Source organism: Malaclemys terrapin, chromosome 4, assembly GCF_027887155.1.
Source record: "Malaclemys terrapin pileata isolate rMalTer1 chromosome 4, rMalTer1.hap1, whole genome shotgun sequence".
Taxonomy (NCBI): Eukaryota; Metazoa; Chordata; order Testudines; family Emydidae; genus Malaclemys; species Malaclemys terrapin.
The window spans coordinates 133,006,784-133,021,301 of NC_071508.1; the positions used below are offsets into that span (position 1 = coordinate 133,006,784).

The following is a 14,518-nucleotide window of genomic DNA, read 5'->3' on the forward strand; positions in this document are numbered from 1 at the left end:
ACAACATATTTCTGATGGTCTCTGAAAGTGTTAAGGTCTCTTTAAATGGCCTACGTGATACAATAGACCTTAAAAGTACTGGCAGTTTTCATTTTTCCATACGGAGACTAATGGGCTAATTGCAGTGAGTCTGAGCTTTTCCAAGGGAGGCTAAAAAATTATTTGTTTATTTACACAGAGTTTGAATCACTGACAACCAGCCTACTGCAACTCTCACTGAAGTAGAAAGCAGGATTGCCAAACCCAAGCATTCAAAAATAATGAGTCACGCCCAAGAAATCATGTGATCGGCTTAAAATTCATAGATTCTTCTAAAAGAATTAATTTGGGGTCTTTTTATTTGCGCCATTTGGTTTCTGAGCCCTTTGGGTTCGTGTTTTCCAGTTTTTCTCTCCAACCATAAGACTAGTAACTTAATTTTTTTAAATGAAAGCTGAGAGCCTGATATAATCACATGACTCCAGTAGCTGAGGGATTATAGAAAATGCCAGATGTTGAGAGATTTGCTATAAAATCAAAAGTGCTGGCAACACTACGAAAGCCTCTTTTCACATCCCAGACTGCTGTTTGCATGCACTTCCTTTTGATTTCACACAAAACATCCAGCCTCCTTTGGGAATTCATCTGTTCTGGATCCACCTGGCCTCTGCTTTGCTTTATCTTGTACTCACCAGTAATTTGATTGGGAAAATGTATCAGGTAGCCAAGAATTACAGTATTTTTAATTAGAATACATTACTAGGCCCTCTGCAGTGCATTTTACCCATCTCTCTACATGTGCTTTACAAACCTTCATGATAATCCTGATCCCTCTGAGATAAGTAAAAGAGATACAGCAATCCCTTTACCCACCACTGAAATGCAGTAACTTCTGTAGTGGAACACAGAAGTGTGCAACAACCTGTCAGAGCAGGAAGTGAGAAGGATACCGTATCCCACTGAAACTATACTACAGCAGACCTTTGAGTAGAGTGTAGGTTCTATAGGACTCTGCATTGCCCAACTGGCGAGAGCCGCATGGTAGAGCACATGGACAACATCACCTGCTCTACTGAGGCAATTGCCCCGTGAAGTGCAACAAGCCTAGTTGATGTAATTAACACCCCCCAGTTTTGAGTCTCTCGCTGTTTCCTGTTGCAGGGGAAAGAGTAGAAAGCTTGGGGTCCCCCTACATTCCAAAGCTACAAACTAACAATATTTTGCACCACTGATAGCAGATTTGAACTGCCAACATGATGTCTTGAAACATGACTGATGTTTATGTATGGAGATCTGGGTATCAGTTTGTTAAGTGCTCCTGTTCCATTCAGAAATGTGCCGCTCATTGTCCAGGTTCTTGTACTCGGTAGTGGAAAGAGTAAACATAACACTGCAAAGCCAAATCAAAGACTTACGAAGCATTCTTCAAAGAGCGTTCGAATTGCCTGGTGATCCACTTCAATTTTGTTGGCAATTTTCCTCCGCTTTGCAGAAGATGACTTCCCAGAAGCAGTTAGGAAAGCCTGAACATACTCAGTGACAATGATGTGATGGACAGCCTGGATGAGGGTCTGTTCCAAACAAAGAAACAAAGATTAGCCTCTTTGTGCTGAGTGTGGCTATGAGTAAAGGCCAGATTCCAGCTAGAAAGACACTGGCCACTTTGGTTTCACTCAGAAGCAGGCCCCAATCTTCCCCCTCTGAGCCCTTTTAAAGAGTCTAGCAGTGCTAGTCTAACACATGGATGTACTAAGGTGGGCACAATCTACTTAGAGACTATGGGTGATGAGGGCCATGTAAGTACTTAAAGGGAGTGAGAGAGATCTAGCCCTCAATATCACTAAGAAAAGACAGTTCACTGGACAAAACTACAGTTCATTAGCAATTTAAATCAGGTCAGTTTTAGGCTGCCGTCAAAGCACATAGTAAATCTCTAGCACTGCCCCCAAACAAACTTAGCAACACAGAATCAGTTCTGTCTTAGTGTTCTACCCCAGCACTGCTACTTGACATGGCATTCATGTGACACAATGTCCAGTGACAGGTTCTAAAGAGCAAACAGAATGTTGCAATGCTTTTTCTATCTTTGAATTGAAATTAGTGGTGGTGAAAGGTGCCATGTTTACAGACGTAGAATTGGAAGTCTTGTTTCTAACCACAAGACACACATAGCACAGGCAGCAGCAATGCAAACTTCCCCTATAATGAAAGGGAGGATAGCCCAGTGTTTAGGGAACTAGCTGGCTACATGGAAGACCCAAATTCAAATCCCTGCTGTGCCACAGACTTTCTGTGAGACCTTAGAGAAGTTATTTAGTTTCTCTTGGCCTTCATTCTCCACCAATAAAATAAGGATAATAGCAAGTCTCTACTTCATAGGGATGTTCTGAGGATAAATGCATTAAAGGTTATGAGGGTTTCAGATACTACAGTAATGGGGGCCTTATAAGTGCTTAGCTAGACAGATTGCTACAGCCATGACCGGGGAGGGAGGAGAACCTTTTAAGGTAGTCCAACTCACTCCTGCCCCCCGTTTCCATGCCCATTCATTTCCTGGCTTCTCTGCTAAGATCACAACAAGAGTTGTAATCATAATAGTGGTTTTTGTGATGTTGACACTTGTCTGTTAGGAACTGGACTGAGACCATCAGGCCTTCTTCTAAACCATTTGGGGCTAAATGGGAGTTTGGGTTAACTTTGAAATACCTAGCAATCCCAACATCCAATGGCATGGTTTGTGGTGGTTTTTCTTAGTAATATCTTGCTTATTTCTTACCTCATAGGTCTCTGTATTTTTCATCTCAAACCTTGAAAAACTTGACCGTAAACAGTCTAGAAATTTGTCAAAATCACTATTATCTTTTCTGAAGTGATCCTTCAATGCCACCTGAAGAATAGGAAATAACTGAGGTCAAGGCCTGCCATTTAGAAACATCACAGAAGCATCATTTCTGTTTGCTCCATCCACTTTTACAGGTGGAGTCATTCAAGTGCTGCAGCATCTTCTTTTCATTCCTTTGTTTCAAATGATAAGCAAAACGATGAAAGCAGAAACAATTAAAACCCAAGATAGACTAAATTAACATGTTGAGCCAAACACTGGAAGACCTCAGGCTCTGGAAGAGACAAGGTGGGTGAGATAATATTTTTTATTGGACCAACTTCTGTTGGTGAGAAAGACAAGCTTTTGAGCTTACATAGAGCTCTTCTTCAGGTCTGGGAAACTTACTCAGAGTGTCACAGCTAAATACAAGATGGAACAGATTGTTTAGCATAAATAGTTAACACATATTTCCAGAGACCATTTAAGGTGAAGTGGCCCATTAACACCCCTCCAATCATAGGGAGGAATGGGTGGGGAGGAAGTGGGGGGGTTGTTAATGGGTTATAGATTTTTTGTAATAAGCCATAAATTCAGGTCTCCATTCAGTCCATGATTTTTAGTGTCTAGCAAAGTTATGAATTTAAGCTCCCAGACTCATCGTCTGAAAGTGTTGTGCAGGTTTCCTTTGAGGATGAGGACTGATAGGCCAGATATAGCATAACTGCTTTGTGAAAAGTGTTCACCGACAGATGATAGGGTGTTTTTGTCTTTTATCATTTTCCTGGGTGAATGCATGCAAGACTGTAGTAACTGTCTGCTTTCACCCACGTAGTTGCTACTGGAGCATTTACTCTGTGAGTTGAGGAGTGAAAACATTATCCACTGGATGAGGTACACCACCTGTTGTGATAGGCATATGTAGGATACATGGATCTTGAAAGGTGTGTTGTAGGGTGTGTTGATCATTACAGCAGTGGAGATATGTCTGCAGTGGAGATATGTCTCTTGTTCTGACAGGGTCTGGTTCTGCTTTAAGTTGGTGTGTCCTGGTCTATGGGGAGCTGAAGAAGACCTCTGAGTAAGCTCCAAAGTTTGTTTCTCTCATCAACAGAAGTTGGTCCAATAACAGAAATTACCTCACCCACCTTGTCTCTCTAATATCCTGGGACCAACACGGCTACAACAACATTGCATGCAATAATGGAAGATACCTAATTTTGCCATCTGAAATGGAAACTACACAACAAAGAAAAAGGAAGCAAAACTTACCACGACATCTACTTCCTGAACAAATACAAGAAACAAAACATTATCCCCAGCGGTCTCATCATCTAACACACTCTTGACCACTACATACAACTCCAAATATGCTGAACAGCTCAGCAGATGGACTTCAGAAAAACTGAAGAACCACTTACTGCACCTCACATGCTTCAGGAGGAACCACCTCAAACAAGAAATCATCACATACTCCCACACACTGAGATATATTAATGATATTTTCATCCTCTGGAAAGACAACCTACATGCCTCATAGATTTCCATCACAACTTCAACAACCACCACCCATCCATTAAACTACCTCTGGAACACTCCCACACCAGCATCAACTTCTTGCACACCACAATCAGTTTCAACAATGGAATCCTACAGACAACTATATACAAGAAACCCTTGGATCACCACACCGACCTTCATAGATCCAGTCATCATCCCAAACTCACCAAGAAATCTGTAATCTACAGCAAGACACTCAGGCCATGTCTACACTTACAAGCTTACAACAGCACAGCTGTACCGATACTGCTGTGCCGCTGTAAGATCAATGGTGTAGCCACATTATGCCAATGGGAGAGAGCTCTCTCATCAACATAATAAAACCAGCTCAACAAGCAGCTGTAGCTATGTCGGTGGGAGAGCATCTCCCACTGACGTAGCACTGTGCACATGAGCACTTATGCCGGCAAAACTTATGTCGCTCAGAGGGGTGTTTTTTCACATTCCTGAGCGACAAAAGTTTTGCCGACATAAGTGCTAGTGTAGACATAACTTCAGATACCACAGAATATGCTCAAAGAAGAGAGTCTAGGATATACATCTTAACACACTCAAAATCACCTTCACCAAACAAGGACACTGCACCAGACATGCAGATCGCATCATGGAATTGGCCACCCAAATATCCCAAGAGAACCTGCTCCAATACAGAAATAAAACTCCTTCTAATCATATATCCCTAGTTGTTATCTACCACCCCACATTGGAACCCATATGGGGTATAAACAAATAACTACAAGCCATACTCAATGGGGACCCCATCCTGAAAGAAATCTTTCCTGAACCCCTTCTTCTGGCCTTCAAACAATGCCCAGTATCGCCAGGAGTATCATCAGGAGCAAGTTCTCCACAGACAAGGCCACACCAATTCAAAGCGAGACCAGACCCTGCCAGAATAACAGATGCAAAACATGCAGACATATCTCCACTGCTAAAATGATCAACACCCCCTTCCCCAACACATCTTACAAAATCCATGGTTCCTACACATGCCTATCACAACATGTGGTGTGCCTCATCCTGTGCAATAAATGCCCCAATAGCAACTATGTGGATGAAACCAGACAATCACTGTTGTGACGTTGTGCAGTCTATATGGTTTTATAAAAACTTGATAATAAGTCAATATAATGTAACAGATAGTTTTAGAGAAAATACGGTAATAAGTGAATGTAATGTAACTGGGATATGCTTCATGCAAAAGGTCTCTTGTAAGGTATCATTACAAAGCTTATAAGCTACTGAGTATGATCATCTGATTTGTATAAATGTACCACTCTTGTATCTAAAACTAGAAATATAAAATGTAACTCTGAGGGCCTATTGTAATTGTGTAAAGTGTGGACCATTAATGATGGTTTGGAATCTTGATGACTCCCATTGTCTGCAGATGGCTGTATTTACCTGTGAGTCTTCCTGTATATGTGTGTGCTGGCAAGTGAGTAATGAAGGCCTGGTCCCCACTAAGTCCCCAAATCGGACTAAGGTACGCAAATTCAGCTACGTTAATAACGTAGCTGAATTCGAAGTACCTTAGTCCGAACTTACCGCGGTCCAGACGCGGCAGGAAGTCTCCCCCCGTCGATGCCGCGTACTCCTCTCGGCGAGCTGGAGTACCGGCGCCAACTGTGAGCACTTCCGGGATCGATCCCAGAACATCGATGGCGTGCCGCCGGACCAGCCGGTAAGTGAAGACTAGGCCGAAGTCTTGCAGTGACATGTGATCATGTCACCTGAACTGGAATCCATCTTTAACCTGGTGCTTTTCCAGTGAGGTGGGGGTGGAAACCCAGAGACAAAGAATTCCCACCTTATGCAAAAGATATATAAAGGGGGGAAGAGAACAGAGAGGGAGAGAAGCCATCATGAAGAATCCCCTAGCTATCACCTGAGCTGCAACAAGAGCTGCACCAGGGGAAAGAATTGTGCCCAGGCCTGGAAGGTGTCCAGCCTGAGAAAAACTTACTGAAGCATCTCTGAGGGTGAGATTATCTGTATTCAGTTTGATTAGGCATAGATTTGCACATTTTATTTTATTTTGCTTGTGACTTACTTTGTTCTGTCTGTTACTACTTTGAACCACTTAAATCCTACTGTCTGTATTTAATAAAATCGCTTTCTATTTAGTAATTCACTCAGAGTATGTATTAATACCTGGGGGAGCAAACAACTGTGCATATCTCTCTATCAGTGTTAAAGAGGGCAAACAATTTATGAGTTTGCCCTGCATAAACTTTATGCAGGGTAAAACGGATTTATCTGGGTTTAGACCCCATTGGGAGTTGGGCATCTGAGTGCTAAAGACAAGCACTCTACTGTGAGCTGTTTTCAGGTAAACTTGCAGCTTTGGGACAAGTGATTCGGACCCTGGATCTGTGTCTGGCTCAGCAAGACAGGGTGCTGGAGTCCTGAGCTGGCAGGGAAAACAGAAGCAGGGGTAGTCTTTGCACATCTGGTGGCAGCTCCCAAGGGGGTTTCTGTGATCCAACCCGTCACAACTGTGCTCCCAACGAACTCACACAAGACAATGATAAAAGACAAAAACACCCTATCACCTGTGGGTGAACACTTTTCACAAAGCGATCACTCTATAGCTGACCTGATGTGATTGCAGAGCCATTGGCCATCATCTTTGAAAACTTGTAGTGATTGGGGGAGGTCCCAAACGATTGGAAAAAGGCAAATATAGTGCTCATCTTTAAAAAAGGGAAGAAAGAGAATCCGGGGAACTACAGACCGGTCAGCCTCACCTCAGTCCCTAGAAAAATCAGGGAGCAGGTCCTCAAGGAATCCATTTTGAAGCACTTGGAGGAGAGGAAGGTGATCAGGAACAGTCAACATGGTTTCACCAAGGGCAAGTCATACCTGACCAACCTGATTGCCTTCTATGATGAGATAACTGGCTCTGTGGATATGGGGAAAGTGGTGGATGTGATATACCTTGACTTTAGCAAAGCTTTTGATATGGTCTCCCACAGTATTCTTGCCACCAAGTTAAAAAAGTATGGATTGGATGAATGGACTAAAGGTAGATAGAAAACTGGCTAGATCATCGGGCTCAATGGGTAGTGATCAACGGCTCGATGTCTAGTTGGCAGCCGATATCAAGTGGAGTGCTCCAGGGTTTCGTTCTGGGTCCAGTTTTGTTCAACATCTTCATTAATGATCTGGATGATGGGATGGATTGCACCCTCAGCAAATTTGCAGATGACACTAAGCTGTGGGGAGAGGTAGACATGCTGGAGGGTAGGGATAGGGTCCAGAGTGACCTAGACAGATTGGAGGATTGGGCCAAAAGAAATCTGATGAGACAGAGTTCTGCACTCAGGATGGAAGAATCCCATGCACTACTACAGGCTGAGGACCAACTGGCTAAGCGGCAGTTCCGCAGAAAAGGACCTGGGGATTACGATGGACGAGAAGCTGGATATGAGTCAACAGTGTGCCCTTGTTGCCAAGAAGGCTAACGGCATATTGGGCTGCATTAGTAGGAGCATTGCCAGCAGATCGAGGGAAGTGATTATTTCCCTCTCTTCGGCACTGGTGAGGCCACATCTGGAGTATTGCATCCAGTTTTGGGCCCCCCACTACAGAAAGGATGTGGACAAATTGAGAGAGTCCAGCAGAGGGCAACGAAAATGATTAGGGGCTGGGGCACATGACTTACAAGGAGAGGGTGAGGAACTGGGCTTATTTAGTCTGCAGAAGAAAAAAGTCAGGAGGGATTTGATAGCAGCCTTCAACTGCTCAAGATAGTTAGGACCAAAGCAGACTGTGAAGAACTTCAAAAAGATCTCACAAAACTAAGTGACTGGGCAACAAAATGGCAAATGAAATTTAATGTGGATAAATGTAAAGTAAATTATTGGAAAAAATAACCCCAACTATACCTACATTATGATGGGGGCTAATTTAGCTACCACAATCAGGAAAAAGATCTTGGAGTCATCGTGGATAGTTCTCTGAAGACGTCCACGCGGTGTGCAGAGGCAGTCAAAAGCAAACAGGATGTTAGGAATCATTAAAAAGGGGACAGAGAATAAGACGGAGAATATATTATTGCCCGTATATAAATCGATGGTACGCCCACATCTTGAATACTGTGTACAGATGTGGTCTCCTCATCTCAAAAAAGATATACTGGCACTAGAAAAGGTTCAGAGAAGGGCAACTAAAATGATTAGCGGTTTGGAACGGGTCCCATATGAGGAGAGATTAAAGAGGCTAGGGCTCTTCAGCTTGGAAAAGAGGAGACTAAGGGGGATATGATAGCAGTATATAAAATCATGAGTGATGTGGAGAAAGTAGATAAGGAAAAGTTATTTTCTTATTCCCATAATACAAGAACTAGGGGCCACCAAATGAAATTAAGGGGCAGCAGGTTTAAAACAAATAAAAGGAAGTTCTTCTTCACACAGAGCAGTCAACTTGTGGAACACCTTGCCTGAGGAGGTTGTGAAGGCTAGAACTATAACAGCGTTTAAAAGAGAACTGGATAAATTCATGGAGATTAAGTCCATTAATGGCTATTAGCCAGGATGGGTAAGGAATGGTGTCCCTAGCCTCTGTTTGTCAGAGGGTGGAGATAGATGGCAGGAGAAAGATCACGTGATCATTATCTGTTAGCTTGACTCCCTCTGGGGCACCTGGCATTGGCCACTGTCGGTAGATAGGATACTGGGCTAGATGGACCTTTGGTCTGACCCAGTATGGCCGTTCTTATGTTACTACCTGAAGGGGGGTTGCAAAGTGGATGGAGCTAGGCTGTTCTCAGTGGTGGCAGATGACAGAACAAGAAGCAATGGTCTCAAGTTGCAGTGAGGGAGGTCTATGTTGGATATTAGGAAAAACTATTTCACTAGGCGGGTGGTCAAGCACTGGAATGGGTTACCTAGGGAGTGGATGGAAATTCCACTTTAGAGATTTTTAAGGCCCGGCTTGACAAAGCCCTGGCTGGGATGATTTAGTTGGGGTTGGTCCTGCTTTGAGCAGGGGATAGGACTAGATGACTTCCTGAGGTCTCTTCCAATCCTAATCTTCTATGATTCTACGACCTCTCAGTCCTCATCCTCAACGGAAACCTGCACAACACTTTCAAAAGACGAGTCTGGGATCTTAAATTCATAACTTTGCTAGACACTAAAAATCATGGACTGAATAGAAACACGGCATTTATCGCTTACTAGAACAATCTGTAATCCACTAATAATGCCCCCCTCCCCCAGCTGCTTCCCCCCTCTTCCTTTCCTCTCTATGAGTGGAGGGGTGTTAACGGACCACTTCACCTTCAATGGTCCCTTGAAATATGTGTTAACAATTAAACTAAACAATCTGTTCCATCTTGCATTAGGTGTGACACTCACTCTGGGGGCTTGTCTACCCGTACAGCACTGCAGCTGTAGCACTTTAGTGAAGATGCTACTGCACTGATGGGACAGCTTCTCCTGTCAGTGCAGTTAATCCACCTCCATGAGAAGCAGTAGCTATGTTAACAGGAAAAGCTCTCCCATCAGCAAAGTGCTGTTTATACAGGGGTTAGGTCGGCATAACTATGTCGCTATGGGGTATGGATTTTTCACACACCTGAGCAACGTAGTTATACCAATGGAAGTTCAGGGGTGCTGAAACAATTTGTATAGTGCGGGTGCTGAGAGCCATTGAACCAAACTGTAAACCCTGTATATGAAGGAAACCACTTCAAGCCAGGGGATGCTGCAGCATCCACCCCACCCCCCACCCCCATGCACCCTTAGTTCCAGGGCCTATGTGTAAGTTTGTAGTGTTGGCCCGGCCTGAAAAAGTTTCCCAGTCCAGAAAAAGAGCTCTGTGTAAGCTCGACATTTTGTCTTTCTCACCAACAGAAGCTGGTCCAATAAAAGATATTACCTCACCCACATTGTCTCTCTGAAATCCTGGGACCAGCACGGCTATAACAACACTGCATAAGACTGTGGAAGGCAGACAGCGTCTCAGTGGAGCAATAGCTATATCAGTGAGGCTATGCAGAATGTGCCCTCACAGATTAGGATCACAGGAACTGCCAAACTGGATCAACCCTGTGGTTCATCTAGTCCAGCATCCTATCTCCAGCAACAGTCAGCACCAGATGTTTCAGAGGAAGGTACAAGAACCCTGCAGCAGGTATATGCGAGATAATCTGCCCTCCATATTAAGCCTCATCCTGATCTCTAACAGTCAGAGACTGACTTAAGGCCTGAAGCATGAGGTTTAAAATCCCTTCCCAAATTTTGTTTCCATCAGCTATTATAACTCTGGAAATTCTTGATCTCCAGATAAGTGTCCAGGTGCTTTTTGAATCTTGCTAAATTCTTGGCTTTAATGACTTACTGTGGCAATGAGTTCCACAGTCTAATTGTGCACCATGTAGAAAAGTATTTCTTTTATCAGTTTTGAATTTGCCACCTTTCAGTGTCACCAAATGTCCCCTCATTCTTGAGTTATGAGATATGGAGAACAGAAGCCCTCAATCTACCTTCTCTGTACTTAGGATTAACCAAGGGGGCGCGCACACACACACACACACACACACACACACACACACAGGCTTTGACAGCCATCTGATATGTTTGTAGTGGTCTTCAGCTTTGCGAAGAAGTGAACAACACACCAAAGATAAATGGCATCACATTATTTAACTTTGTTCATTGAGAAATTCATAGCCATTAGAAATTAATATTTTTCGCTTCAGCTCTTGGGATTTGAATACAGGCGGGCAGCCATAGGTGCACCTTTAGTAATAGCAGAAAAGATTATGGCTCCAAAAAGCATTGTATTAGAATCCTGAATGATTAAATATACAGAAGCTCCAAGATACAGATCTAAAATATATCAATTCATCAGTCCTGCAGACAAAGCCATACATCATCCCCAGGATCAGGATAGGAACATCTGCCTGACAGCATGAAAACATCATTAAATGTTAACACTGGTCTCAAATACCTTGACTTTAGAAGTAATTGCCTGCAGAAGAAGTTCTCTACTCTGTTCTTCTGTACTGTCTATAAATTCCTTCACTTTAGCATCAGTGTCAGCACTAGCACTGTAGATGTAGGTTAGCTTATGCCAAGCAGCTCTGTCAAAAAAAAAAAAAAAAAAAAAAAAAAAAAAGGCACATAGGGCCATATTTTCAGTCAATGGTCTCTTAAGGCCTGATCCAACTCCCATTTGAGTCAATGGGATTTTTTTCAAATGGTTAAAGGTTGTACATGTTTAACTGCATCACTGGATGAGGACCTAAGTGCCCAATTACTTGTGCATATATTTTTGAGTTCTCTCGTTAATGTGTGCAACTTTACACAAACAAATGCCACTTGTACATGCAAATCAAACATAAATGGGTTTTGCAAATGCAAATTCTGTCATTTTCCCAAATGAGAGGACACAAAAATAGCCCACAAACAGGATTTGCACATATAAGACAGCTTGCAGATAAATGGAGACTGGGTCAGGGATCCTTTGTACATTTGGCACATAACAAATGCAAATTGAATAGCACCGTACATTAAGAAGGCCAAAGCTTACAAGCAAAAAATGCAGACATATACAATCAGAGCATTCTTCAAATCTACATAATCATGCAAGTCCCAAGTTAAGATGTTCACAAATCAGAAATCATCATTTTTATTTTCTGGAAAAGGTTAATGTGGAATTTTTAGTTTCACATTTTAAAAGAACAATATAAATATTTTCTACTCAGTGGAGCCAACATAAATCTTCAGTTTAGGATTCACAGTGTTAGCAACATATCATGGGACTCTTGCCTTCACTGTAAGCAACATATCACAGCGCATATATTATGAAAGAAAAAATTACTTGCACATGACTGACTCCAAAATTAAAGTAAACACTATGGCTATTTTTGGGGTTAGGGTTTTTTGGTTGACTCCAGCAGATCCCCAGGTAATCTTAAAACCACTTTAAAAATCTGGTAATCCCCAGAAAAACCACCAGTGAGCCTGTTTTCACCACTGTCACAAGCATTACTGAATTGAGCATTTTGGTGCCTAGAACCTCCTCTCTCCTTTTATACTTTGTTGCTTCCTGTTCCTTTTAACAAAAAGAGGTAAAATGTAGGGTGTTCATATAGGGCTTGATCCAGCAAAGCACTTAAGCTCTTGCTTAACTTTAAGCACTCAAGTAGTCTCATTGACTTCAATGGGAGCTAGATGAGGCCCATAAAGCAGAAAATTCACTTCGCTTCACATGTCACACTGTTCTGTTTTCTCACCTGAAAATGCAGCAGTTCTCAAGTATTTGCAAATTGCTGTAGGTCTCAGAAAAGGTGTCAAGTTGGAGAAGGCTTCTTACTTCATGTTTATAGCTAGGTAAAACAAAGTAACAAAGACACGTTTAAATAGCAAGGTCTGCCAACATTACAGAATCGGATAGCCTGGCAGCAAACAGACGAAATATTCCATTAATACTTTGATTCTTAGCGTGCACAGTTTTACTCTTCTAGATGCTTTCTAGAATAGGAAAAAGATACAGTCCCTGCCCTAAGTAGCTGGGAGGGATAGGGAAGTGTTAAAGTAATAAGACTGGGAAGTTACTCAGGTTAGGCATGTGTCATTGTAATGGTTCTGGGGATTGTGTGTGTTAATTTTTTTAAATACTTGCTCTTCGTAAGCGACAAAGCAAAAGGGACTTGCCCGAAACCTCGTGCACTTCTAGAAGACTCAATGTGCATGAGTAATCAGTGAAATCTGGTGAGAGCTTGAGTCCCTCAGATTTATAGCACTGCTGGGCAACTCACGCTTGAACTTAATTCCTTCCCTCTGTTAATTTAAAGGGACAGTGAACTTTAAAAGAAAAAAAAAAATCACACTCCTTTCTGAAAATATATTGCCTACAAGTAGTAGTACAGGACTCTCTGCTGGATGGGATACAGTGAGAGACCCATACTGGAAAAAGAAGAGAAGGAAGGAGCCAGAAGAAATGATAAGTCCCCATCCCTGTTATAGAGAATGGCAGGTGGGAATACAGAGACAGCGCACTCATCCTCCTCCAAGAAACAAGAGGAGGGACCAGAGCTCTGTCCTCTCAGCAGCTAGAAATGAGAAGAGAAATATGGGAGATTGTTGTTATGGAAAAATTAACCCACCAATTACATTCCCAGCAAAATAGACATAGGACAATAAATACTTAGATATTTGGTTATCATTTATTCAGTACTCAGACAAAGCACATTAGCCAGCAAAAGAAAAAAGAAAAAAAGCACACCTAAGAACATAAGAACGGCCATACTGGATCAAATGAAAAGTCCATCTAGCCCAGTATCTTGTTTTCCGACAGTGGCCTATGCCAGGTACTTCAGAGGGAATGAACAGAACAGATAATCATCAAGTGATCCATCCCCTGTCATCCATTCCCAGCTTCTGGCAAACAGATACTACGGACAGCTGTCCAATTTTTTGAAATATTAACGTTTGTAATAAATGTCTTGTTTGATAAATGTATAATCAGAAGCATCACTCGGTTTAAGAAAACCACCAGAAACAACACACCCTGGGGAGTGTATGGTAAAAGCCTGTTAAATAGAGAGACCCGATTATTATATTAATGTAGAATGTTTCTCTAAACAAAATCTCACTATTGTACTGATTATTGTGTTGTCTCTGATGAGGGTGCAGTACTTTATTCAAGTGGGAAAGGGTTAGGAGGAGGCAGTGTCCTCTGCTTTTAGTAACTAAGAGTGGGAAAAGAGTCTTCTCTCTGAACAGTTAGGAAAGAGTTAAAAAAAAAAAAAAAACCTTACTTGTGATTTAGTGAGAGCCTTATTCTGGGCCTGATCCCAAACCATTAAAATCAATGAGAGTCTTTCCATTGACTTCAGCAGTCACTGGATGAGGCCCTCAGACCCCAGAATGTGCATGGCACTGGTACATTACTGTTACACATACAACACACCTGACCTGGGTACTAACAGGGTGTGAAATGTCCTTTTCTATTGTTTCCCAGAATAAATGTTGACCAAGTACTTAAGAAAACCAAAAAAGTCCAGAGGAATAAAATCTCCAAGAAAGGTGATGAAACTTGAGTCTGGCAGCTTGATGAGAACTTGCTGTAAAATGGGGTAATAAATAGGGAATTGGGAAATAGAAATAGGTTCAGACAAACAAAAAGTCACCAATAAATCTG

At 42.2% G+C, this 14,518-nt stretch overlaps 1 protein-coding gene across 3 annotated transcripts in view; it reads right to left on the reverse strand.

Annotated features, from left to right (window-relative positions):
* LOC128837216 (exocyst complex component 3-like protein 2) overlaps positions 1-14,518 on the reverse strand; it is a 70,810-nt gene that overhangs the window by 7,440 nt on the left and 48,852 nt on the right. For all 3 annotated transcript variants that reach the window (XM_054028202.1, XM_054028200.1, XM_054028201.1), the window contains exons 6-9: positions 12,609-12,701; positions 11,321-11,453; positions 2,756-2,866; positions 1,395-1,550 (exon numbers count right to left, since the gene is read on the reverse strand). In XM_054028202.1, coding sequence (XP_053884177.1) covers positions 1,395-1,550; positions 2,756-2,866; positions 11,321-11,453; positions 12,609-12,701 — 493 coding nt within the window. The remainder of the gene's footprint in view (positions 1-1,394; positions 1,551-2,755; positions 2,867-11,320; positions 11,454-12,608; positions 12,702-14,518) is intronic.